This window comes from Oncorhynchus tshawytscha, linkage group LG21 (assembly GCF_018296145.1).
Source record: "Oncorhynchus tshawytscha isolate Ot180627B linkage group LG21, Otsh_v2.0, whole genome shotgun sequence".
Taxonomy (NCBI): domain Eukaryota; kingdom Metazoa; phylum Chordata; class Actinopteri; order Salmoniformes; family Salmonidae; genus Oncorhynchus; species Oncorhynchus tshawytscha.
In genome coordinates, this window is record NC_056449.1 from 20240385 (window position 1) to 20267180 (window position 26796).

The 26796-nt window shown below is 41.5% G+C and overlaps 1 protein-coding gene across 2 annotated transcripts; it reads left to right on the forward strand.

The window, feature by feature from the left end:
- The first annotated feature begins 923 nt into the window (after positions 1 to 923).
- On the forward strand, positions 924 to 26773 carry LOC112221086 (cullin-4B). 2 transcript variants are annotated; one of them, XM_024383185.2, is made up of 21 exons: positions 924 to 1041; positions 1465 to 1887; positions 2525 to 2640; positions 3296 to 3399; positions 3687 to 3756; positions 3848 to 3921; positions 4038 to 4200; positions 9204 to 9293; positions 9779 to 9861; positions 10077 to 10144; positions 10373 to 10491; positions 10663 to 10855; positions 11095 to 11199; positions 11459 to 11569; positions 18628 to 18713; positions 18938 to 19036; positions 19234 to 19347; positions 19428 to 19533; positions 19737 to 19909; positions 23756 to 23908; positions 25469 to 26773. In XM_024383185.2, the coding sequence occupies exons 1-21, from the start codon at positions 1023 to 1025 to the stop codon at positions 25562 to 25564; spliced, it is 2565 nt and encodes an 854-aa protein (XP_024238953.1). In that variant the 5' UTR covers positions 924 to 1022; the 3' UTR covers positions 25565 to 26773. The 2 variants fall into 2 exon arrangements, with proteins under 2 accessions (XP_024238953.1, XP_024238952.1); XM_024383184.2 differs by lacking the exon at positions 924 to 1041 and having other exon boundaries at positions 1209 to 1887.
- The last annotated feature ends 23 nt before the right edge of the window (positions 26774 to 26796 follow it).

The window sequence follows — 26796 nt, forward strand, 5'->3', positions numbered from 1 at the left end:
TTACCTAGCAGGGTCTTGTAGATGACATGGAGCCAGTGGGTTTGGCGACGAGTATGAAGCGAGGGCCAGCCAACGAGAGCGTACAGGTCGCAATGGTGGGTAGTATATGGGGCTTTGGTGACAAAACGGATTGCACTGTGATAGACTGCATCCAATTTGTTGAGTAGGGTATTGGAGGCTATTTTGTAAATGACATCGCCAAAGTCGAGGATTGGTAGGATGGTCAGTTTTACAAGGGTATGTTTGGCAGCATGAGTGAAGGATGCTTTGTTGCGAAATAGGAAGCCAATTCTAGATTTAACTTTGGATTGGAGATGTTTGATATGGGTCTGGAAGGAGAGTTTACAGTCTAACCAGACACCTAAGTATTTATGTCCTTTCTATACGTTCAAAATACGTTGTAAACCATAACTTTTGACAGTAAACCAAAAAACTTTAGATAGGAAAACATAGTTGGGTTACTTGGGTACATTAAAGCACACTATTAGACCATGTCAGAAGATTTTACTACATGTAGCAGGCAGGTAGCCTAGTGGTTAGCGCGTTAGACTAGTAACCGAAAGGTTGCAAGGTCGAATCCCCGAGCTGACAAGCTAAAAATGTCGTTCTGCCCCTGAACAAGGCTAGGAACTCACTGTTCCTAGGCCGTCATTGAAAATAAGAATTTGCTCATAACTGACTTGCCTAATAAAATGGAAATACATTTACACCATCTCGGGCGCCATCTTGCGGTACATGGCAGTTGTACAACTAAATAAAGCTTGCTAAGTAGCATAGCCACTTTTGCAGGTCGTCATTAGTTACTACAGACACAGGGTCCTAAACCCCGCCCATTTCTACAATTTATCTTCTGAAATGTATTATTTTAAACCTAACCCTAACCCCACTGCTAACCTTATGCCTAACTCTAACCTTAAATTAAGATTAAAAGCATACATTTTATTTTTAATTTTATGGCTGTGCTAACTAGTGGAAACCACTTTTGCAGCAGTAACATGTGGGTAAAGCACTTCCGGTAGGTCATGGAATCGCTTGTAGAAGGTACGTTTTGATATTGAACTTCCCAGGTGTTATGGCAATTTAACACTTGATACATTACATATTTCGGCTAGAAATAAGTCTCTATTGGATGCCGACAAAACCAACTACCGCTCCACAACGTGGATATTAAAGAGAGGCCAAGCAATAGGAAGCAGTAATCAACCATCTTTCTTCTGCCAGCAGAAATAACAAGAACAGTGAGAGGGTCCAAGTCATTGAGCTGGTCCAAATGGGGCTGTAGTTTGCAATGTATTGTCTGTTTCTTAGCTAGATACTTGTAAAAGACCGGACGACTCGGTTGGAATATAGCAAGATAAACCTTGGAATCGCGACTTGTTAACCCACGGCACATCTGGAGGTTTATGATTAATAGACTGGCTATAGCTATTAGAATTTGTATTCATTTTTTCATGTTTCCAATAGGTTTACCTTCCCCTAATCCCCCACCGCCAACCCAAGAGGCTAGACCAGCAGCTTCAGATGTAAATAACGACAGCAGTATCACGTCTTCGAAGAAGAGGAAAATAAACAGTTCTGAGAGGGAAGACATTGATTCAATCTCTTCATCTCCTAAAACCACAAATTATTCATCTTCCTCCTGCACCTCCACTTCGCAACACATTCAGAAGAAGTTGAGGTTCGAAGATTCAGTAGATTTCATTGGACTGGATGTGAAAATGGCCGAGGAGTCGTCTGCATCGTGTTCTTCTAACAAGATGAAAACAGTTTTTTTGGCTGGGGGTGTTGGGCACCATGCAAACGGGCTGACGAAAACGGCAGGCTCCACTACCTTCTCCAACAGCAAACCTGGCGCTGCAAAGAAACTAGTCATCAAGAACTTCAAAGGTAGTGTGATATTCAAAACATTCTAGTGATGGATGCAAGGAATTGCTTGCTGTAATCCCATTTGTCCCTTATAGTGAACGTTTCTTTTAAAATTGTGTTAATTACTTGGCCTTGCCTAAAATATGTGCTTTAGTCTGGCTAATCTATGCAATTTTACAGTTGAATATGTGTCATTGTAAAATAGGTGGTTCGAGCCCTGAATGCTGACAGCCATGGTATATCAAACTGTTACCACGGATATGACAAAACATTTATTTTTACTGCTCTAATTACACCGGTAACCACTTTATAATCGCAATAAGGCACCTCGGGGGTTTGTGGTATATGGCCAATATACCACGGCTAAGGGCTGTATCCAGGCACCCGCGTTGCGCGTAAGAACAGCACTTAGCCAGTGGCCATATGCCACACCCCCTCGGGCATTATTGCTTAGTTATAAAATGCACAATGATACACTACTATTTAAATGCCTGACATGATGCAGCTCATTTGTCTGAATATTGTTTTGTTTTTTAGATGTTAGACTGATTATGTGTAAAAAAACAAAACTTAAAAAAACAGTGGTACAGATAAAATAATGACACCAGAGAATTACTGTTCCCAAACTGCTTCCCCATCTCTTTCATTTTCTTCACAGAAAAGCCCAAATTGCCAGAGAACTACACACACGAGACCTGGCAAAAGCTAAAGGAGGCGGTCGAGGCCATTCAGAACAGCATTTCAATCAAGTACAATCTTGAGGAGCTCTACCAGGTACCTCAAAAATGCTGCACATGCCTCATTTCCCTTCAGAACAGCCCTGGGTCATGTTCACATAATATTTTATTTGTCACATGCTTTGTAGACTAACAGTGCAATGCTTACTTACGGGTTGTTTTTCAACAATGCAGAGTTAAAGATAATAAATAGAAATAGTGACACAGAATAAATACCCAGTGACTAACAAATAACAATGACGAGTAAAAATAACATGGAATTTGGCACCAAACCTGGACTTGTCCAATAAGAAGTGCTTGTTTTCATTGACCAATGCAAAATGTTTTATGCTCCCTGCCCTAATGAACACTACTCTGGTTATTATGATGATTGGCCACAGATGGGAGCCCTCCTCCCCTGTGACCGTGACTTCTTATTCAAACCTATGATTTCGCAGTCAGTAAGCTAAACACAGTCTTAACAAACAAGCTATTTTTTTTCTTCATGTCTCTAGGCCAGTATCTTGCGAAAGGTTTTGACAATAATTTGTGTGATATGTCTGCACTGTTTAATAGCTGTGTTGAGTTATGGGATGTTTAGATTACTTGGTGGCGGTGTCTTCTGTAGGATATTACATGCATAGATAATCAGTGTTTTAGCCCTGAAATGTAATAAACTCTTTAAGCACTCTCCTTTCTGTTTGTTGTTTTAGGCTGTGGAGAACCTCTGCTCCCATAAGATATCAGCCAAGCTCTACAAACAACTGCAGGTTGTGTGTGAAGACCACATCAAGGCACAAATCGATCAATTCAGAGAATATCTTTTTCTGTGTGTGTAAATAGATGGTACTAGAAAGATGGTTCAATGTATGTTTAGACACCGCTCAATCCTTGATCACTCAATGTAGGCTTTCATAAGTCTAATTATTTTGTATTTACTAGGGGATAGCTTTTGTCATTTGAACTACAGAAACTGAAATCATGTTCTTTTTTAAGGTTGATATTGAATGCATGTCCTTTTAATCATGTGTACTGAAAGGACACTGCTGCTGCTTTGTGTTGTTATGCATATGAAACCTGCTACATCCTTGACTCAGTGCTCACGGATGCACTGGACAGTACACTCTTCCTGAAGAAAATAGACAAGTGTTGGCAAGATCACTGCAGACAAATGGTATGTCTAGGACTCTGTCCTTGATAGGATGTCATTTGATTCAATCTCATTCAAATAATTTCCTATAAAGGATTTCTTTCCTCTTTTACAGATCATGATTAGAAGTATATTTTTGTTCTTGGACCGCACCTATGTTTTACAAAATTCAATGCTCCCGTCAGTCTGGTGAGTTTCTCTCCCTCAAATCAAAATTCTGTAGAAAACATTGTTCAATTTCTAACTGTGTTCTGTCAATAGTAATTGGCTTTGGTTCATATTAATATCACCCTTCTTCCCTTCAGGGACATGGGCCTGGAGTTGTTTAGGTTTTACATTATCAGCGACATGAAGGTCCAGAGCAAGACCATCGACGGAATCCTGCTGCTCATCGAGAGGGAGCGCAGCGGCGAGACCATCGACCGTAGCTTGCTGCGGAGCCTATTGAGCATGCTTTCTGACCTGCAGGTATGGCTAAGCCACTTCACACAGGGCATGGGAAAGCCTACTCAGTGGATTTCTTGTCCTATTCGCCCGGTTAATCAACCCTTAGCCCCTACCCCAGTGGTTCCCAAACAAGGGGTCGTGACCCCATGTGGGGTCATCTGATGAAAATAGGGTCACAGGAGAATTTCCAAAATCCTGAAGGAAAAAAAATATATACCAAAAATGTAAACGCAACAATTTAAACAATTTTATTTAGAGTTCATATAAGGAAATCATTCAATTGAAATAAATAAATTAGGCCCTAATCAATGGATTTTACATGACTGGGCAGGGGCGCAGCCATGGGTGGGCCTGGTAGGGTAGAGGCCCACCCACTTGGGAGCCAGGATAGTTTTTCCACACACAAACGCTTTATTACAGACAGAAATACTCCTCAGTTTCATCAGCTGTCTGCGTGGCTGGTCTCAGACGATCCCACAGGTGAAGAAGCCGTACATGGAGGTCTAGGGCTGGTATGGCTACACGTGGTCTAGGGTCGTGAGGCCGGTTGGACATACTGCCGAATTCTCTAAAACGATGTTGGAGACAGCTTGTGGAAAATAAATTAACATTAAATTGTCTGGCAACAGCTCTGGTGGACATTCCTGCAGTCAGCATGCGAATTGCGCACTCCCTCAAAACTTGAGACTTCTTTGGCATTGTGTTGTGTGACCTGCACATTTGAGTGGCCTTTTATTGTCCCCAGCACAAGGTGCACCTGTGTAATGACCATGCTGTTTAATCAATGCTCACTAACAGGGATGTAAACAAATATTTTAGAGAAGTAAGCTTTTTGTGTGTATGGAACATTTTGGGTATATTTTATTTCAGCTCATGAAACACTTGAAACATTCCCATGGTGAAAGGCTAGGACCGCACACTATTGCAGAGACTTTTATATTTTCGGCGGCAATTTATATGGTGAATAAAATGTGTGGGGAGGCACAGAAACTCTTATCATTACCTATGTCGGATACCTGGTAAACAAAGAATTTATGCTATTGCTAGCAATCAAGAGGAAAGTCTGACTGACTCAAGCTCCCCAGCTTATGCTTTACAAATGGGCGTGAGGGCCAAGATGCCCATGCGTTGACTTTTGTCGGGGATGCTATTCATGAGGACATATTGTTCTGTCCCACGATTCCTGAGCATGAAACAGCATAGCGGATGTTTGGATCGAATGGTGGGCTTTTGCACAGATGGGGCTCCATCTACAGTATGGCGGGCAGGCCTCTGCACTCTAGTTATGAATGTGTTTTCCTCTGCCATATGGACACTGTATGATACACCGAAAAAAACTGGCGGCAAAAGAGCTGAGCACAGAACTCTGTGATACTGTATATGGCAGCAGGTAACTTTGATTGTAAACTACATCAAACCACATCCACTGTTGGCACACGTGTTCACAAAACTGTGGAAATATCGGATCAGAGCATGACAATGTTCTATTTCACACTGAGGTTTGGTGGTTATAGAGGGGAAATATTTTTCTCATTGGAAGAGCAGTTTGGTAACTACTTCCCAATCCATTTGACTGTGATCCTGGCTCAGTTGACATGCCGGTAAGTGAAATCGAACAGTTGATCGAGCTGTCATGTGCTCGAATGCAGCAGACAACGCATTCACGGGTCACTACAGAGGGGTTTTGGTTCCTGACTCAAAGGGAATGCCCTGCCGTCTCCCTTTGAGAATTAATGTCGCGTTCAAAACAACTCGGAAATCTCAGACTTCAGTGCGTTCAAGACAACTGGGAACTCGGAAAGAAACGAGCTCAGACTGGGAAAAGTCATTTTGAATGGTCATCCAACTCAGAATTCCTAGTCGGGAACTCAGGCCTCTATTTATAGACTTACTGACCTAGAAGATCACTAACGTCATGATTTGACCTCGTATTTTTCAGTTCCCAGTTGTCTTGAAAGCACCGTAAAACTCATGGTAGGCTACCTTTCACCAGCTCATATCTGTAAGAAGCTGGATTCGGTGCTCTCAACTGCATAAAAAAAAAACATATCGACCCAGGTTGGATGTGACAGCAGAGATGAGATGCGCCCTGTCGACCACACCCCCTGACTGAAAAAGTCCGACGTGACATGCATCAAGCACATCCATCTCATTAGTGGTGGTGAGATGAGAGATTATGTCTGAATAATTTGCAATTGACTGTCATAGCCCCACATTAAAAGTATGTGATGGTGAGTTGAAGACAATCAGAATTACTGTTAGAATGGTTTTAAATTGACTGCCAAAGCCCCAAATAAAATAAAAAGTAAACATTGGCTGTTAATTACATTGTTTTCACATGGTTTGGGTCGTGAGAATTTTCAGATATCAAAATGGGGTCCTGGGCCAAAAACATTTGGGAACCCCTGCCCTACCCCCTAAGCATTTGTTTAGATCAGAAAGGATTGGACAGGGATATGAAAGCTGTTTCTTGTAGCTATCCATTTCTTCCAGATGTGCAGGGTGGATAGGGGTTGATCCTGCACTATGATATCCCTTTGATATTGCCAACCACTTTAACTTTTTTGGTGACAAGATTAGCACACTTGCATGCAAACAACAAATTCTGAGCCTTCATATTCACGCATAATGGACCAAATAATCAAAGACAATCACTGTAGTTTTGAGTTCTACAAAGTGGGTGTGGAAGAGGTGATTATTTTTTTAAAAATCTATAAGTAAGGACAATCTACCATGTACCAAAAAACTGGATGGTATATTTTCTGAAATTCTTTGCGGAATACATTGTGACTCATGTTTGCCACTTCTTCAATTTAAGCCTAGAAGACAGTGTGTGCCCTCAGGCTACTGGGGTGGCAGGTAGCCTAGTGGTTAGAGCATTGGACTAGTAGTCGAAAGGTTGCAAGATCGAATCCCCGAGCTGACAAGGTAATAATCTGTTCTGCCCCTGAACAAGGCAGTTAACCTAGGCCGTTATTGAAAATACGATTTTTTTTTCTAAACTGACTTGCCTAGTTAAATAAAGGTTCTTGTTTTTTTAAATGAAGGGAGGGAGGCTATTCTTGCTACCCAAGAATAGCAGAGCACTCTTTAATGGTTCAAACAGCCAACCAAAAGTGCTTAGCAAACTTTTGGAAAAAATGGTGTTTGATCAAATACAAAGTTATTTTACAGAAAACAAATGAACAACTTTCAGCATGACACAAATGACTAATGATTGGCTGAAAGACATGTATAGTAAGAATGTGGGAGCTGTTTTGTTAGACTTCATTTCAGCTTTTGATGTTATTGATCATAATCTATTGTTGAAAAAAGGTTGGTGTTATGGATTTGCATCCTCTGCCTTTTATTATGGATTAAGAGTTCCCTATCTAATAGAACAGAGGATTTTTGTTAATGGAAGCCTCTCATGCAATTTCAATTGAGTCTGGTGTACATCAGGGCAGCCGGCTAGGGCTGTTATTGTTTTCTGTTTTTACAACTGACCTTCCACTGACCTGGAATAAAGCCTATGTGTCTATGTATGCTGACGACTCAACAGTATGCGCATCGGCTGCAACCGTAAAATAAATGAGACACTTAACATAGAGCTCCAGTCAGTTTTAGAATGGGTAACTGGCAATAGGCTGGTGCTAAATATCTCAAAAACTAAAAGCATACATTTTTGGGACAAATCACTCGTTCAACGCTAAACCTCGTTTAGATCTATTATTGAATAATGTGGCTATTGAGCAAGTTGAGGAGACTAACCTGCTGGGTGTAACCCTAGATAGCAAGCTTTCATGGTCAAAACATACTCTATGGTTGCTAAAATGGGAAAGGTTTGTCCATGATTGGGCATTGCTCTGCCTTCTTGACATCCGTGTCGACCAGACTGGACTACTGCCCAGCTGTGTGGTCATGTAAGGCAAATAAAGACATAGGACAATTGCAGTTGGTCCAGAACAAAGCAGAACGTATCGCACTTAGATGTACACAGACAGAAAGTGTCAGTAACATGCATGTCAGTCCCTCCTGGCTCAAAGTTGAGGAGAGATTGACTGCATCACTATTGGTCTTTGTGAGAGGTATTGATGTGTTGAAGGTACCGAACTGTCTGTGCAAGCAGTTGGCACACAGTTCGGACAGGCATCGGTACAACACAAGACATGTAACCGGAGGTCTCTTCACAGTCCCAAGTTCCAGAACAGAGGCTGGGAAATGCACAGTATTAAATAGAGCCATGATTACATGGAACTCCGTCAGCCCAGGTAACTCAAGCAAGCAATAAAACCAGTTTTTAAAAAAAAACAGATAAAAGAACACGTTATTGCACAAAGGGGACTGTGAAGAGACACGGCCAAGCAATTCCGACTGTGATGTATTAGACCTACACAACCGGTTAAAAGTTTTAGAACACCTATGCATTCAAGGGTTTTTCTTTTCTTTTTTACTCTTTTCTACAATGGTGAAGACATTGAAACTATGAAATAACACATGGAATCATGTAGTAACCAAAAAAGTGTTAAACAAATCAAAATATATTTGAGATTCTTCAAATAGCCACCCTTTGCCTTGATGACAGCTCTTCCATTCCTATTTTGGTTACTACATGATTCCATATGTGTTATTTCATAGTCTTGATGTCTTCACTATTATTCTACAATGTAGAAAATAGTAAACATAAAGAAAACCCATGAATGAGTAGGTGTTCTAAAACTTTTGACCGGTAGTGTATGTACTCATTTGTAGGCTGTGTGTGATATAAATGTATGCAGTTCAATCCTTGACTAATAATGTTCTGTATTATGTCATGTTTCATGTGGACCCCAGGAAGAGTAGCTGATGCTTTTGCAGCAGCTAATGTGGATCCTAATAAATACCGAATCTCTGACTCTGCTGTGTCTAAGACATCATGGGGTGTTTGTCAGCTGTGTTATTAGCAATCAACAACACCCGCGTCGGGATTTGAGTTGATGTACTATCACCTCCCCCACTTAAGAAATGGCTTTAATGACACCCAATGTTCTCCCTCCTCCTGACAGATTTATCAGGACTCCTTTGAGCAGCGCTTTTTGGAGGAGACTAATCGTCTGTATGCCGCTGAGGGACAGAGGCTGATGCAGGAGAGAGAGGTGATTTATCCCCCTGGGCAGTGCAACACCACTGACTCTCTACTCCAGACCTCAGAGCCCTATGTCATCATAAATTAGAATATTCTGAGTCTGACTGGAGGCCACATTTTGATAGCCTGGTTCCAGATCTGTTTGTGCTGTATAGCCAAACAGGATATTGTACTGCCAAAACTTGACAATGATCATAGAAATTGGCAAGGTCTGTTCTTGTTCTTTTGCCAACTCCAATGATCGTCATGTTTGACAGTAAAATGTATTGTTTGGCTATACAGCACAAACCGATCTGGGACATGGCTAGCATTTAGAGTCTTGAGTCATCTTACAGTTACTTCTGGTAAAGAAAATATGTGATATGTGGAGTGGTTTTACATGACACTAGATGTTTGTTTGACCCTGTAAGGATAGGTTGCTTTTGACTTCGTATCCCAAATGATTTAGCAGCTACTTGGTGGTTTAATCTGATCACTTCTTGAATATCTCGTCAGGTCCCAGATTATCTCCATCACGTCAACAAACGCTTAGAGGAGGAAGCAGACAGAGTCATCACATATCTAGACCAGAGCACACAGTGAGTATTCTTTGTTAGAATACAAGGGGTTCGTCTTCCAAGAGTCCATCAGTATTGGTGTCATCTGTTTTCAGTTCCACATTTGACGTAATTAATTTTTGATTTGCTGCTGCCTTGGCACCGGTCTCAACGGGGTCTACCTGTCTAAATATAAAGGATGAAAAAAAGAGAGATTTGACTCCTCATTTCCTCCCTCTCCCGCATTCTTTTTTCAGAAAACCTCTCATTGCCACTGTGGAAAAGCAACTACTGGGTGAACATCTCACTGCAACACTGCAGAAAGGTATATATCAGAGACTACAGACTTACCACACTGGGACATTTGTTTGCTTACAATGGATGACATTTTAACAGAGTAAAAAAAAAAACGATGCTATTGTCACATCACTTATCACATGATGAGAACATCAAATGTAAAAATGAAAAAAAGATATGGACTGTTTTTTGTTTAGTTACATGAACTAAATTGTCACTAAATACCTTAAACTAAACTACTATTTTCCATCTCCAGGCTTGAATCACCTGCTAGATGAGAACAGAATCCAGGACTTGTGTCTTCTCTATCAGCTCTTCAGTCGGGTGAGAGGGGGCGTGCTAGTCCTCCTACAACACTGGATCGAGTACATCAAGGTATGCTTGAAAACATCAGTAGTCCGAATCTGTAATTTACTCTTACTAATTCACTTTTTGAAGGTGTGGGGATACTTCCTTCCAAATACAAAACAGCTGGAGATTTGGATCATTCATTTGTATAGTATATAACCTAAAGCAATCCTTGACACCTCTACCAACATCACACAGGCCTTTGGAAGTACGATGGTCATTAACCCTGAGAAGGACAAGACCATGGTACAGGAGCTGCTGGACTTCAAGGACAAGGTGGACCACATCATCCACGTCTGTTTCATGAAGAATGAGAAGTTTGTCAATGCCATGAAGGAAGCCTTCGAGACGTTCATCAACAAGAGGACAAACAAACCTGCTGAGCTCATTGGTTGGTATCTCATGATGATCGCTATGGGAAACATGATAACGATAGCACTACAACGAGTGAACTGACTGAAAGAGAACTCATCTTTTCAAATTGTCTTCGTTCATAGATATTTGTGTGCATTATGCTCCCATCAGTTTAAAGCTTCAGAATAAAGCTATTAAGCAAAAATTCTATTCCAGTTTTTTTTACAAGTAAACTACAAAAATGTAAATAAAACAACACGTGGTTGTATTTTGTAGCAAAACACGTGGATTGGAAACTGAGGGCGGGGAACAAGGAGGCCACGGACGAGGAGCTGGAGAAGATGTTGGACAAGATCATGATCATCTTCCGATTCATTTATGGTAATGTGGTCCCAACATATTCATTTATGGTCATGTGGTCCCAACATATTCATTTATGGTCATGTGGTCCCAACATATTCATTTATGGTCATGTGGTCCCAACATGTTCATTTATGGTCATGTGGTCCCAACATATTTCGCCAAACCATCATCTACTTCCAGGTCCTTTTAACTTTCCTCTTTGACAGGTCTCTTAGAAGCCTGTTGAAGTCTGTCTTTGTACTTTAACTTCATCCTCACCTTTTGAATTCTTGAATAGGAAAAGATGTTTTTGAGGCCTTCTACAAGAAAGATCTGGCCAAGAGGTTGCTGGTGGGAAAGAGTGCCTCCGTGGATGCCGAGAAGTCCATGCTGTCGAAACTGAAACATGGTCAGTGGGTCCCCATCAGACCTGGGTTCAAATAGTATACATTTTCCATCAAATGGCTGTGCTTGATTGACTGAGGCAGTGGAAAGGTGCTCAACCTACCCCACCCATCCGACACTTCAGGCAAGCTCAATCAAACGCTCAAAATAATTTTAAATATTTCAAATAGTATTTTAGAACAATTCCACACACAATCCCCCACCACTGTCTACATCAGAATCCACCACTAGGACTGGGAATGATATCACAATACTTAGGTGCCGATACGATATGTATTGCAATTCTCACGATTCTACATGTATTGCGATTTGATGTTCCAAACATATTGCTCACTATATGGGTTCTATCTTCGGCTGGTGGTACGGCAGCGGTAGTGCCAAACACACGTTAGTTTGCAATTTCAGCGTGTAAAAACTGATGCTCTGGCGTTTTCCACCCCATGCAACAGGTTCAATTTACTTGCTGCAGAGAGACATGAGAGAGTATGAGAAGATTAGTTTTGATCAGTCATATAAATATAAGTCCTGGAAACATGTTGGCTCACTTTAAAAACTATATACAGTACCAGTCAAAGGTTTGGACACAACTACTCATTCAAGGGTTTTTCTTTATTTTTTACTATTTTCTACATTGTAGTAAAGACATCAAATCTATGAAATAACACATGGAATCATGTAGTAACCAAAAAAGTGTTAAACGAAACAAAATATATTTTATATTTGAGATTCTTCAAATAGCAACCCTTTGCCTTGATGACAGCTTTGCACACTCTTGGCATTCTCTCAACCAGCTTCACCTGGAATGCTTTTCCAACAGTCTTGAAGGAGTTCCCACATATGCTGAGCACCTGTTGGCTGCTTTTCCTTCTCTCTGCGGTCCATCTCATCCCAAACCATCTCAATTGTTTTGATGTCGGGTGATTGTGGAGGCCAGGTCATCTGATGCAGCACTCCATCACTCTCCTTGGTCAAATAGCCCTTACACAGCCTGGAGGTGTGTTGGGTCATTGTCCTGTTGAAAAACAAATGATACTCCATCCCATCTGGTTTGCGCTTAGTGGGACTATCACTGCAGAATGCTGTGGTAGCCATTCTGGTTAAGTGTGCCTTGAATTCTAAATATATCAGACAGTGTCACCAACAAACACCATCACACCTCCATGCTTCACAGTGGGAACTACACATGCGGAGATCATCCGTTTACCTACTCTGCATCTCACAAAGACACGGCGGTTGGAACCAAAATTCTCAAATTTGGACTAATCAGACCAAAGGACGGATTTCCACCGTTCCAAGTCTCTTCTTCTTATTGGTGTCTTTTAGTAGTGGCTTCTTTGCAGCAATTCAACCATGAAGGCCTGATTCACGCAGTCTCCTCTGAACAGTTTATGTTGAGATGTGTCTCTTACTTGAAATCTGTGAAGCATTTATTTGGGCTGCAGTTTCTGAGGCTGGTAACTCTAATGAACTTGTCCTCTGCAGCAGAGGTAACTCTAGGTCTTCCTTTCCTGTGGTGGTCCTCATGAGAGCCAGTTTCATCATAGCGCTTGATGGTTTTTGCGACTGCACTGGAAGAAACTTTCAATGTTCTTGAAATTTTCCAGATTGACTGACCTTCGTGTCTTCAAGTAATGATGGACTGTCGTTCTTTGCTTATTTGAGCTGTTCTTGCCATAATATGGATTTAGTCTTTTACCAAATAGGGTTATCTTTTGTACACCCCCCCTACCTTGTCACAACACAACTGATTGGCTCAAACGTGTTAAGGAAAGAAATTCCACAAATGAACTTTTCACAAGGCACACCTATTAATTGAAATGCATTCAATGTGACTACCTCATGAAGCTGGTTGAGCGAATGCCAAGAGTGTGCAAAGCTGCCATCAAGGCAAAGGGTGGCTACTTTGAAGACTCTCAAATACAAAATATATTTAGATTTAACACTTTTTTTTTGCTAACTACATGATTCTACGTGTTATTTCACAGTTTTGATGTTTTCACTATTATTCTACAATGTAGAAAATAGTACAAATAAAGAAAAACCCTTGAACGAGTAGGTGTGTTCAAACTTTTGACATGTATGTGTGTGCGTGCACTTGGAAAGTATTCAGACCCCTTCGGTTTTACCACTTTTTGTTACTTTACCCCTACCTACATGTACAAATTACCTCGACTAACATGTACCCCTCACATTGACTCGGTACCGGTACACCCTGTATATAGCCTCGTTATTGTTATTTTATTGTAACATCATTTTTAAAAAATTTAAAAATTGTAACTTTAATTTATTCAGTAAATATTTTTTAAACTATATTTTCTTAACTGCTTTGTTGGTTAAGGGCTTGGAAGTAAGCATTTTATGGTATTCAGCGCATGTGACAAATACAATTTGATTATTCTAAAATGTATTTAAATACATTTTTTGGACTAAGCGAAAACAGGTTTTTATTTTTTCCACTTATAAAAACAGAAATACCTTATTTACATAAGAATTCAGACCCTTTGCTATGAGGTTTAAAATTGAGCTCCTACGCATCCTGTTTCCAATCATCCTTGATGTTTCTACAACTTGATTGGAGTCCACATGTGGTAAATTCAATTGATTGGACATGATTTGGAAAGGCACACACCTGTCTATATGAGGTCCCACAGTTAACAGTGCATGTCAGAGCCAAAACCAAGCCAAGAGGTTGTAGGAATTGTCCGTAGAGCTCCGAGACAGTGTCTCGGCACAGATCTGGGGAAGGGTACCAAAACATTTCTGCAGTATTGAAAGTCGCCAAGAACACAGTCTTAAATGGAAGAAGTTTGGAACCACCAAGACTCTTAGAGCTGGCCGTCCGGCCAAACTGAGCAATCGGGGGAGAAGGGCCTTGGTCAGGGAGGTGACCAAGAACCCGATTGTCACGCTGACAGAGCTCCACAGATGAACTCTGGAAATAGAAGAACCTTCCAGAAGGACAACCATCTCTGCAGCACCAATCAGGCCTTTATGGTGGAGTGGCCAGATGGAAGCCACTCCTCAGTAAAAGGCATATGACAGCCCGCTTGTTGTTGGCCAAAAGGCACTGAAAGGCCTCTCAAACCATGAGAAACAAGATTCTTTGGTCTGATGAAACCAAGATTGAACACTTTGGCCTGATTGCCAAGCATTGCGTCTAGAGGAAACCAGGCACCAGTCATCACCTGGCCAGTACCATCCCTACGGTGAAGCATGGTGGTGGCAGCATCATGCTGTGGGGATGTTTTTCAGCGGCAGAGACTGGCAGACTAGTCAGGATCGAGGCAAAGATGAATGGAACAAAGTACAGAGAGCTCCTTGATGAAAACCTGCTCCAGAGCTCTCAGGACCTCCGACTGGGGTGAAGGTTCACCTTCCAACAGGACAATGACCCTAAGCACACAGCCAAGACAACGCAGGAGTGGCTTCGGGGCAAGTCTTTAAATGTCCTTGAGTGGCCCAGCCAGAGCCCTGACTTGAACCCAATCGAACATCTCTGGAGACCTGAAAATAGTTGTGCAATGACGCTCCCCATCCAATTTGACCAGAGCATGAGAGGATCTGCAGAGAAGAATGGGAGAAACTCCCCAAATACAGGTGTGCCAAGCTTGTAGCGGCATACCCAATAAGACTTGAGGCTGTAATCGCTGCCAAAGGTGCTTCAACAAAGTAAAGGATCTGAATACTTACAGTTGAAGTCAGAAGTTTACATATACAAAACTCCTGACATTTAATCCCAGTAAAAATTCCCTGATTTAGGTCAGTTAGGATCACCACTTTATTTTAAGAATGTGAAATGTCAGAATAATAGTAGAGAATTATTTATTTCAGCTTTAATTTCTTTCATCACATTCCCAGTGGGTCAGAAGTTTACATACACTCAATTAGTGTTTGGTAGCATTGCCTTTTAAATTGTTTAACTTGGGTCAAACGTTTCGGGTGGCCTTCCACAAGCTTCCCACAATAATAAATTGGTTGAATTTTGGTCCATTCCTCCGGACAGAGCTGGTGGAACTGAGTCAGGTTTGTAAAACTCCTTGCTCGCACACACTTTTTTAGTTATGGCCTCAAATGTTCTATAGAATTGAGGTCAGGGCTATGTGATGGACAATCCAATACCTGGACTTTGTTGTCCTTAAGCCATGTTTCCACAACTTTGGAAGTATACTTTGGGTCATTGTCCATTTGGAAGAATTTTGTGAAGTGTACCATTCCCTCCTGCAGCAAAGTACCCCCACAACATGATGCTGCCACCCCCGTGCTTCATGGTTGCGATGGTGCGGCCTTTCAGGTTATGTCGATATAGGACTTGTTTTACTGTGGATATAGATACTTTTGTACCTGTTTCCTCCAGCATCTTCACAAGGTCCTTTGCTGTTGTTCTGGGATTGATTTGCACTTTTCGCACCAAATTACGTTTGTCTCTCGGAGACAGAACGTGTCTTCTTCCTGAGTAGTATGACGGCTGCGTGGTCCCATGGTGTTTATACTTGCGTACTATTATTTGTACAGATGAACGTGGTACCTTCAGGTGTTTGGAAATTGCTCCCAAGGATGAACCAGACTTTTGGAGGTCTACAAACAAATTATTCTGAGGTTTTGGCTGATTTCTTTTGATTTTTCCATGATATCAAGCAAAGAGGCACTGAGTTTTGAAGGTAGGCTTGAAATACATCCACATGTACACCTCCAATTGACTCAAATGATGTCAATTAGCCTATCAGAAGCTTCTAAAGCCATTACATAATTTTCTGACATTTTCCAAGCTGTTTAAAAGGTACAGTCAACTTAGTGTATGTACTCTTCTGACCCACTGGAATTGTGATACAGTGAAATAATCTGTCTGTAAACAATTTTTGGAAAAATTACTTGTGTCATGCACAAAGTAGATGTCCTAACCGACTTGCCAAAACTATAGTTCGTTAACAAGAAATTTGTGGGGTGGTTGAAAAATGAGTTTTAATGACTTCAACGTAAGTGTATGCAAACTTCTGACTTCAACTGTATGCAAATGTAATATCAGGTTTTTTTATTTATAAATTTGCCACGATTTCAAAAACCTGTTTTTGCTTTGTCATTATGGGCTAGTGTGTGAAGATTGATGAGGGGGAAAAACAATTTGAATACATTTTAGAATAAGCCTGTAACGTAACAAAATGTGGAAAATGTCACGGTAGGTGTATGTGATTAATATATATCAGTATATGCTATATATATATATATATATATATATATATGTGTATTATTTTATTACAAAAATACTTTTTGAGTCAAAGTATCAATATAATATTGCAGTATGTAACTATATCAATCCCCCCCATCACTAGCTACTACTATTAACTGTACACATACAGTGCCTTGCGAAAGTATTCGGCCCCCTTGAACTTTGCAACCTTTTGCCACATTTCAGGCTTCAAACATAAAGATATAACACTGTATTTTTTTGTGAAGAATCAACAACAAGTGGGACACAATCATGAAGTGGAACGACATTTATTGGATATTTCAAACTTTTTTAACAAATCAAAAACTGAAAAATTGGGCGTGCAAAATTATTCAGCCCCTTTTACTTTCAGTGCAGCAAACTCTCTCCAGAATTTCAGTGAGGATCTCTGAATGATCCAATGTTGACCTAAATGACTAATGATGATAAATACAATCCACCTGTGTGTAATCAAGTCTCCGTATAAATGCACCTGCACTGTGATAGTCTCAGAGGTCCGTTAAAAGCGCAGAGAGCATCATGAAGAACAAGGAACACACCAGGCAGGTCCGAGATACTGTTGTGAAGAAGTTTAAAGCCGGATTTGGATACAAAAAGATTTCCCAAGCTTTAAACATCCCAAGGAGCACCGTGCAAGCGATAATATTGAAATGGAAGGAGTATCAGACCACTGCAAATCTACCAAGACCTGGCCGCCCCTCTAAACTTTCAGCTCATACAAGACTGATCAGAGATGCAACCAAGAGGCCCATGATCACTCTGGATGAACTGCAGAGATCTACAGCTGAGGTGGGAGACTCTGTCCATAGGACAACATTCAGTCATATATTGCACAAATCTGTCCTTTATGGAAGAGTGGCAAGAAGAAAGCCATTTCTTAAAGATATCCATAAAAAGTGGCGTTTTAAAGTTTGCCACAAGCCACCTGTGAGACACACCAAACTTGTGGAAGAAGGTGCTCTGGTCAGATGAAACCATCACCCTGAACACACCATCCCCACTGTCAAACATGGTGGTGGCAGCATCATGGTTTGGGCCTGCTTTTCTTCAGCAGGGACAGGGAAGATGGTTAAAATTGATGGGGAGATGGATGGAGCCAAATACAGGACCATTCTGGAAGAAAACCTGATGGAGTCTGCAAAATACCTGAGACTGGGACAGCATTTCGCTACACTCGCATTAACATCTGCTAATCATGTGTATGTGACAAATAAAATTTGATTTGATTTGAGATTTGTCTTCCAACAAGACAATGATCCAAAACATAAAGCAAAATCTACAATGGAATGGTTCAAAAATAAACATATCCAGGTGTTAGAATGGCCAAGTCAAAGTCCAGACCTGAATCCAATCGAGAATCTGTGGAAAGAACTGAAAACTGCTGTTCACAAATGCTCTCCATCCAACCTCACTGAGCTCGAGCTGTTTTGCAAGGAGGAATGGGAAAAAATTTCAGTCTCTCGATGTGCAAAACTGATAGAGACATACCCCAAGCGACTTACAGCTGTAATCGCAGCAAAAGGTGGCGCTACAAAGTATTAACTTAAGGGGGCTGAATAATTTTGCATGCCCAATTTTTCAGTTTTTGATTTGTTAAAAAAGTTTGAAATATCCAATAAATGTCGTTCCACTTCATGATTGTGTTCCACTTGTTGTTGATTCTTCACAAAACAATACAGTTTTATATCCTTATGTTTGAAGCCTGAAATGTGGCAAAAGGTCGCAAAGTTCAAGGGGGCCGAATACTTTCGCAAGGCACTGTATAACTTTGACCAACAACTATGAAGCATGTGACACTGAATGAGACTAGGGACTCGTAACCTTGGTCCTTTCTTTAGAATGTGGAGCGGCGTTCACCAGCAAGCTGGAAGGCATGTTCAAGGACATGGAGCTTTCCAAGGACATCATGGTGCAGTTCAAACAGGTACACATGCTTTTGTCCTTCTCTGTTTTAGGACAACAGAATCTAAGACGTTACGCAGTCAGCTATCCATATGTAAAAAAAAAAATATCATAATAATAATTATGTCTTTGCAACTTGTTGTTGTGGCAATATTTTCACAACTAACTTTAGAATTATTAGCCTAGATGTGTCTCATTAGACACCATTGATTGGTTGGTTTGTTTCTCCCTTTTCCTATTACATAGTGTCAAAACCTCCCTGGTAACATTGAGCTGACGGTGAACATCCTCACCATGGGATACTGGCCCACCTACGTCCCAATGGAGGTCCATCTGCTCCCAGAGGTTAGTGCAAGTATCAAACCCTTCAGGCTCTGTTATTTTATGGCCTGCTATGTAATACATTTGGTGTATGTCACACCCTGTTCCCTTGTTTTATAGTGCAGTACTTTTGACCAGGGAACTATATAGGGAATAAGGTGCAATTTGGGACAAAGCCATAGTCATTGTCTATGATTATTTTAACACTCTTTCTTGGCCAGATGGTGCGGCTGCAGGAGATTTTCAAGACGTTTTACCTCGGCAAGCACAGTGGCAGAAAGCTACAGTGGCAGTCGACATTAGGCCATTGTGTTTTAAAAGCTGAATTTAAAGAGGTACAGTAGCTAGTAATTTTTATTAATCTAGTATGTTAGGCAGAAATTCATTGTGATAACATTTCCTTTTCCACAAACAGGGCAAAAAGGAGCTTCAGGTATCCCTGTTTCAGACACTAGTGCTGCTCATGTTCAATGAAGGAGAGGAATTCACCTTAGAGGAGATCAAGCTAGCTACAGGAATAGGTCTGTATGATCACAATGTACTCAGTCATGACACAAATCCTAATGGATCCAATATAGCAGTCCTCTAGAGACATTTTCAGACATGTTGCTGAAACTGTATCAATTATTATCACTATCATATTTTCTATTTGATTGAAACACAAGCTTTTGCCCAGTCTTTTTGGTTTGAGTTTGCGTTGACCTAAAGTGAGATGTGTGTGCAGAGGATGGCGAGCTGCGGCGGACCCTGCAGTCGTTGGCGTGTGGCAAGGCGCGTGTCATCCATAAAGTCCCCAAAAGCAAAGACGTGGAGGACGGAGACAAGTTCTCGTGTAACGATGACTTCAAACACAAACTCTTCAGGATCAAGATCAACCAGATCCAGATGAAAGAAACGGTATATTTTCTTTCTTTCTCAGCAGGGCTGTAGTCATTAGGAGGAAATATTTGTCATGTTTTTATTGGACAGGTTTGTTTTAGTGCATAATGAATATGTCCCAATGCTATTTAAATGGGAATATGAGTCTCAGTCCAGTCTAGTTCTAGCACTAATGTTTCTGAACTATGCATTGACCCTTAGAGGCGGGTGTTCAAGTCTGCTACTCTCCACTACGTTGTAATAATAATAATATGCCATTTAGCAGACTTTTTTTCCCCAAGCCACTTAGTCATGTACGGTTGAAGTCAGAAGTTTACATACACCTGAGCAAAATACATTTAATCCCATAAAAATGCCCTGTCTTAGGTCAGTTAAGAACACCACTTTATTTTAAGAATGTGAAATGCCAGAATAGTAAGAATTATTTATTTCATCACATTCCCAGTGGGTCAAAAGTTACATACACTCAATTAGTATTTGACAGCATTGCCTTTAAATTGTTTAACTTGAGTCAAACGTTTTGTGTAGCCTTCCACAAGCTTCCCACAATAAGTTGGGTGAATTTTGGCCTATTCAAATCAAATCAAATCAAATTTTATTTGTCACATACACATGGTTAGCAGATGTTAATGCGAGTGTAGCGAAATGCTTGTGCTTCTAGTTCCGACAATGCAGTAATAACGAGCAAGTAATCTAACTAACAATTCCAAAAAAAAACTACTGTCATACACAGTGTAAGGGGATAAAGAATATGTACATAAGGATATATGAATGAGTGATGGTACAGAGCAGCATAGGCAAGATACAGTAGATGATATCGAGTACAGTATATACATATGAGATAAGTATGTAAACCAAGTGGCATAGTTAAAGTGGCTAGTGATACATGTATTACATAAGGATGCAGTCGATGATATAGAGTACAGTATCAACGTATGCATATGAGATGAACAATGTAGGGTAAGTAACATTATATAAGGTAGCATTGTTTAAAGTGGCTAGTGATATATTTACATCATTTCCCATCAATTCCCATGATTAAAGTGGCTGGAGTAGAGTCAGTGTCATTGACAGTGTGTTGGCAGTAGCCACTCAATGTTAGTGGTGGCTGTTTAACAGTCTGATGGCCTTGAGATAGAAGCTGTTTTTCAGTCTCTCTGTCCCAGCTTTGATGCACCTGTACTGACCTCGCCTTCTGGATGGCAGCGGGGTGAACAGGCAGTGGCTCGGGTGGTTGATGTCCTTGATGATCTTTATGGCCTTCCTGTAGCATCGGGTGGTGTAGGTGTCCTGGAGGGCAGGTAGTTTGCCCCCGGTGATGCGTTGTGCAGACCTCACTACCCTCTGGAGAGCCTTACGGTTGAGGGCGGTGCAGTTGCCATACCAGGCGGTGATACAGCCCGCCAGGATGCTCTCGATTGTGCATCTGTAGAAGTTTGTGAGTGCTTTTGGTGACAAGCCGAATTTCTTCAGCCTCCTGAGGTTGAAGAGGCGCTGCTGCGCCTTCCTCACGATGCTGTCTGTGTGAGTGGACCAATTCAGTTTGTCTGTGATGTGTATGCCGAGGAACTTAAAACTTGCTACCCTCTCCACTACTGTTCCATCGATGTGGATGGGGGTGTTCCCTCTGCTGTTTCCTGAAGTCCACAATCATCTCCTTAGTTTTGTTGACGTTGAGTGTGAGGTTATTTTCCTGACACCACACTCCGAGGGCCCTCACCTCCTCCCTGTAGGCCGTCTCGTCGTTGTTGGTAATCAAGCCTACCACTGTTGTGTCGTCCGCAAACTTGATGATTGAGTTGGAGGCGTGCATGGCCACGCAGTCGTGGGTGAACAGGGAGTACAGGAGAGGGCTCAGAACGCACCCTTGTGGGGCCCCAGTGTTGAGGATCAGCGGGGAGGAGATGTTGTTGCCTACCCTCACCACCTGGGGGCGGCCCGTCAGGAAGTCCAGTACCCAGTTGCACAGGGCGGGGTCGAGACCCAGGGTCTCGAGCTTGATGACGAGCTTGGAGGGTACTATGGTGTTGAATGCCGAGCTGTAGTCGATGAACAGCATTCTCACATAGGTATTCCTCTTGTCCAGATGGGTTAGGGCAGTGTGCAGTGTGGTTGAGATTGCATCGTCTGTGGACCTATTTGGGCGGTAAGCAAATTGGAGTGGGTCAAGGGTGTCAGGTAGGGTGGAGGTGATATGGTCCTTGACTAGTCTCTCAAAGCACTTCATGATGACGGATGTGAGTGCTACGGGGCGGTAGTCGTTTAGCTCAGTTACCTTAGCTTTCTTGGGAACAGGAACAATGGTGGCCCTCTTGAAGCATGTGGGAACAGCAGACTGGTATAGGGATTGATTGATTGATTGATATTCCTACTGACAGCTGGTGGAACTGAGTCAGGTTTGTAGGCCTCCTTTCTCGCACACGCTTTTTCAGTTCAGCACACACATTTTCTATTGGATTGAGGTCAGGGCTTTGTGATGGCCACTCCAATACCTTGACTTCGTTGTCCTTAAGCCATTTTGCCACAACTTTGGAAGTATGCTTGGGGTCGTTGTCCATTTGGAAGACCCATTTGTGACCAAGCTTTAACTTCCTGACTGATGTCTTGAAATGTTGCTTCAATAGTATCCACATAATTTTCCATCATGATGATGTCATCTATTTTGTGAAATGCACCAGTCCCTCCTGCAGTAAACCATCCCCACACCATGATGCTGCCACCCCGTGCTTCACAGTTGGGATGGTTTTCTTTGGCTTGCAAACCTCCCCTTTTTCCCTCCAAACATAACGATGGTCATTATGGCCAAACAGTTGTATTTTTGTTTCATCAGACCATAGGACATTTCTCCAAAAAGTATGACCTTAGTCCCCATGTGCAGTTGCAAACCGTAGTCTGGCTTTTTATGGCGGTTTTGGAGCTTCTTCGTTGTTGAGCGGCCTTTCAGGTTATGTCAATATAGGACTCGTTTTTACTGTGAATATAGATACTTTTGTACCTGTTTCCTCCAGCATCTTCACAAGGTCCTTTGCTGCTGTTCTGGGATTGATTTGCACTTTCAATACCAAAGTATATTCATCTCTAGGAGACAGAACCCGTCTCCTTCCTGAGTGGAATGGCGGCTGCGTGGTCTCATGGTGTTTATACTTGCATACTATTGTTTGTACAGATGAACGTGGTACCTTCAGGCATTTGGTAATTGCGCCCAAGGAGGAACCAGACTTGTGGAGGTCTACAATTTTGTTTGAGGTCTTGGCTGATTTTCTTTTGATTTTCACACAATGTCAAGCAAAGAGGCACTGAGTTTGAAGGTAGGCCTTGAAATACATCCACAGGTACTCCTCAAATTGACTCAAATGATTGTCAATTAGCCTATCAGAAGCTTCTAAAACCATTACATCTTTTTCTGGAATTTTCCAAGCTGTTTAAAGGCACAATCAACTTAGTGTATGTAAACTTCTGACCCACTGGAATTGTGATACAGTGAATTAGAAGTGAAATAATCTGTCTGTAAACAATTGTTGGAAAAATTACTTGTGTCATGCACAAAGCAGATATCCTAACCGACTTGCCAAAACTATAGTTTGTTAACAATACATTTGTGGAGTAGTTGAAAATTTTGTTTTAATGACTCCAACTTAATTAAGTGTATGTAAACTTTCGACTTCAACTGTATACATTTTACTTTTAGGTGGTCCCGGGAATTGAACCCACCATCCTGGCGTTGCCAGTGCCATGCCCTACTAACTGAGCTACTTCATCAATCTCACCCATTTGATTCTATCTGTATTGTCTATCTATAAATAAAAGGAAAATGGGTGGGGGGGATATTAGCCACTCATTCATTTGGTGGATTGTCCTTGGTAGGTGGAGGAGCAAGCCAGCACCACGGAACGAGTCTACCAGGACCGGCAGTATCAGATCGATGCCGCCATCGTCAGGATCATGAAGATGAGGAAGACTCTGAGCCATAACCTCTTGGTGTCGGAAGTGTACAACCAACTCAAGTTCCCTGTCAAGGTGAGTGAACGAAGAACAAACATGTGAAACACATTAACCTGTGTGCAAGAAGACTACTCACTCAGGGGTGAAGTTTTCCGAAAGCATTGTAGGGAACGTGGTACTTTATTTACACAGACTGACCTTCCAACATACATTTTGCAATTGTTACTCCGGTCCCTGTGCATAACCTGGTCTCAGAGCATTTTGTATTATTCTGTATGCAAATCTAACAATCCATTTAGTATTATATGTTACGTTTTGTATGGTATATATTATTTGTGGATGTCCATCACCCATTTCGTATGATATGTTACGAATTACAATTCAAATTATATGTTAAGAATTTGCGAAACGTACAATGTGTTACGAATTTGCAAAATGTAACGAATTTGCAAATCGTATGATATTTTTTTCAATATATCAAAGTGGCTAAGGTTAGCTTGCTCACTAAATATATCTATGTGGCTAAAGTTAGCTAGCTCACTAATGTTAGCTGGGTTAGGGATAAGTTTAGGAGTTAGCATTTTTACCTTCATTTACCTTTATTTAACTAGGCAAGTCAGTTAAGAACAAATTCTTATTTTCAATGACGGCCTAGGAACAGTGGGTTAACTGCCTTGTTCAGGGGCAGAACGACAGATTTTTACCTTGTCAGCTCGGGAATTCGATCTTGCAACCTTTCGGTTACTAGTCCAACACTCTAACCACTAGGGGAAGGGTTAGTTAAAACAGAAACCCAGCTTAAAACCACAAACAGCAAGCAATGCAGATGTAGAAGCACGGCGGCTAGGAAAGACTTCCTAGAAAGGCAGGAACCTAGGAAGACACCTAGAGAGGAACCAGGCTCTGAGGGGTGGCCAGTCCTCTTCTGGCTGTGCCGGGTGAAGATAGAACATGGCCATGAAGGCCAGATTGTTCTTCAAGCTATTCATAGATGACCAGCAGGGTCATTCAGAGGTCGAGACAGCAGGTGTGGTAGAGGGAGAGAGAATCAAAAACAGCAGGTCCAGGACAAGGTAGCGCGTCTGGTGAACAGGTCAGGGTTCCATAGCCGCAGGCAGAACAGTTGAAACTGGAGTAGCAGCACGACCAGGTGGACTGGGGACAGCCAGGAGTCATCAGGACAGGTAGTCCTGAGGCATGGTCCTAGGGCTCAGATCCTCAGAGAGGAGAGGGAGGGAATTAAATTCATGCAGGACACCACATAAGACAGGAGAATTACACCAGATATAACAGACTGACCCTAGCCCCCTGTGGACACTGTGGCCCCGTCCGATGATGTCCTCGGAGACCCTTCCACCCCAACCAACCTCCTTTTGTTTTTGCCTTAAGTAACCATCTGTCTTATGTTACCAAACAAAACATATCATACCAAATGGAGTGTCTCGGCTATATGTACAGAATAATATGAAATGCTCTGAGACCAGTTTGCTGTGTGACTTGGTGGCTGAGAGAAAGTGCCTTGTTAGCTACGAGGCTTTAGGAAAACTCATGTATGATCCAAGTACATTTCCAAGCACTTCAGAGTGGACTGTAATTTTGAGATTTTCTGTTTGCTGACACTCACTTTCTCAACAGCCTGCTGACCTAAAGAAGAGAATAGAGTCTCTCATTGACAGAGATTACATGGAGCGCGACAAGGAGAACCCCAACCAATACAACTATGTGGCTTAAAGCGAGTTAGACAGAGCGAGGGATGAAGAGAGCGAGATGGAGAGCAGGTGGTCCAGTCAGGCTGAAGGCTTCCCTGAGCACTCTGTCCCATGGATGCTCTTCCTCTTGCTCTTCTGCACACATGGATGTCAGCGTTACCCTCTTTAACCCAGCAACCGACAACTGAATGGATACTGCTCAGCGGGATTTTATCAGGGGCCTGTTTTCCTGTGGACTGCATGCCCATTAAACAAGAATATCGTCCATTCATTTCTCAGTGCCGCTCGGTGAGAATTGGACTAGCTACCTTGGACAAAAAAAGACAAACCAATGTTGTTCAGTTTGTTCTTTTTTTACGGAGAGGGAAAAAAAGTATTTATTTTCAAACTTAGATCTCTGTCCATTGTCATTTGTTTATGGCATTCTGTCCCTTGTTTTTTAAGTCACTACATTATTTGATTTTAATTCACTCTGTACTGTCCCATGCAAATGTTCAAACACCTAACATGGCTCTTAACATACTACACTTGGAAGAAAAGAGAAAAACAAAAGTAAAGCTTGTCTCATCAATCAATGTTGTATGTGAGACCCATAGATAAACATTCACAGTAGGATATTATTTTTCCGTGGTTGATTTCAGTGTCAAATGTGTGCACCTGCAGCCAAGTCAAACAATTCTCAGTATCTATTAGTCGCAACCTACTCCTGTTTATTAACAGCAACAACAGCAATCAATGGGACGATTGTTAAGTAGCAATATGAGGAATTGACAATATGTGCCAAAAATAGAGCACTTCTTTTGTTATATGATTTGTTAATGCTGCTAAACAAACACTTTAACTTGTACATGTTATATGCATTTAGTTTTCCATTTTACTTTAGCCGACTGTTTCAATGTTTTCTTTTTTTATAGACAAGACTTTACAAATGTATTAAAATTGTAGTTGCGAACTTCGACAGAGATTATGTACTATTAAAAGCACAGCCACATCAGCCCCTGTTTCCCTTCATGTTCCCAAGTATGATATCTCTTATGTTCCAAGCATTATATTCTTTGTAAGTCCTCTCTGTAGGCCTTATGGAAGGCCATGTGTTTGTGGATAGATGGAGTTGTTTGATATCTCAACAGATGAAACTGTTTATTGAGAAATCATGATTGACTGGACTTTATGCCCTGTCTGAATAAATGTTTGTTTTACTGCTTCAGATTAAAATAATTGTCAGTGTTTCTATTTTGTTTTCCCCCCCCTTCA

Excerpts from the sequence above, each read along its gene's own strand:
- LOC112221086 (XM_024383184.2), top strand. The coding sequence starts at position 1,404 with ATGATTAATAGACTGGCTATAGCTATTAGAATTTGTATTCATTTTTTC. Across the intron at positions 10,145-10,372 it reads CACTGCAACACTGCAGAAAG|GCTTGAATCACCTGCTAGAT; the intron begins GTATATATCAGA and ends TTCCATCTCCAG. Across the intron at positions 10,492-10,662 it reads ACTGGATCGAGTACATCAAG|GCCTTTGGAAGTACGATGGT; the intron begins GTATGCTTGAAA and ends AACATCACACAG.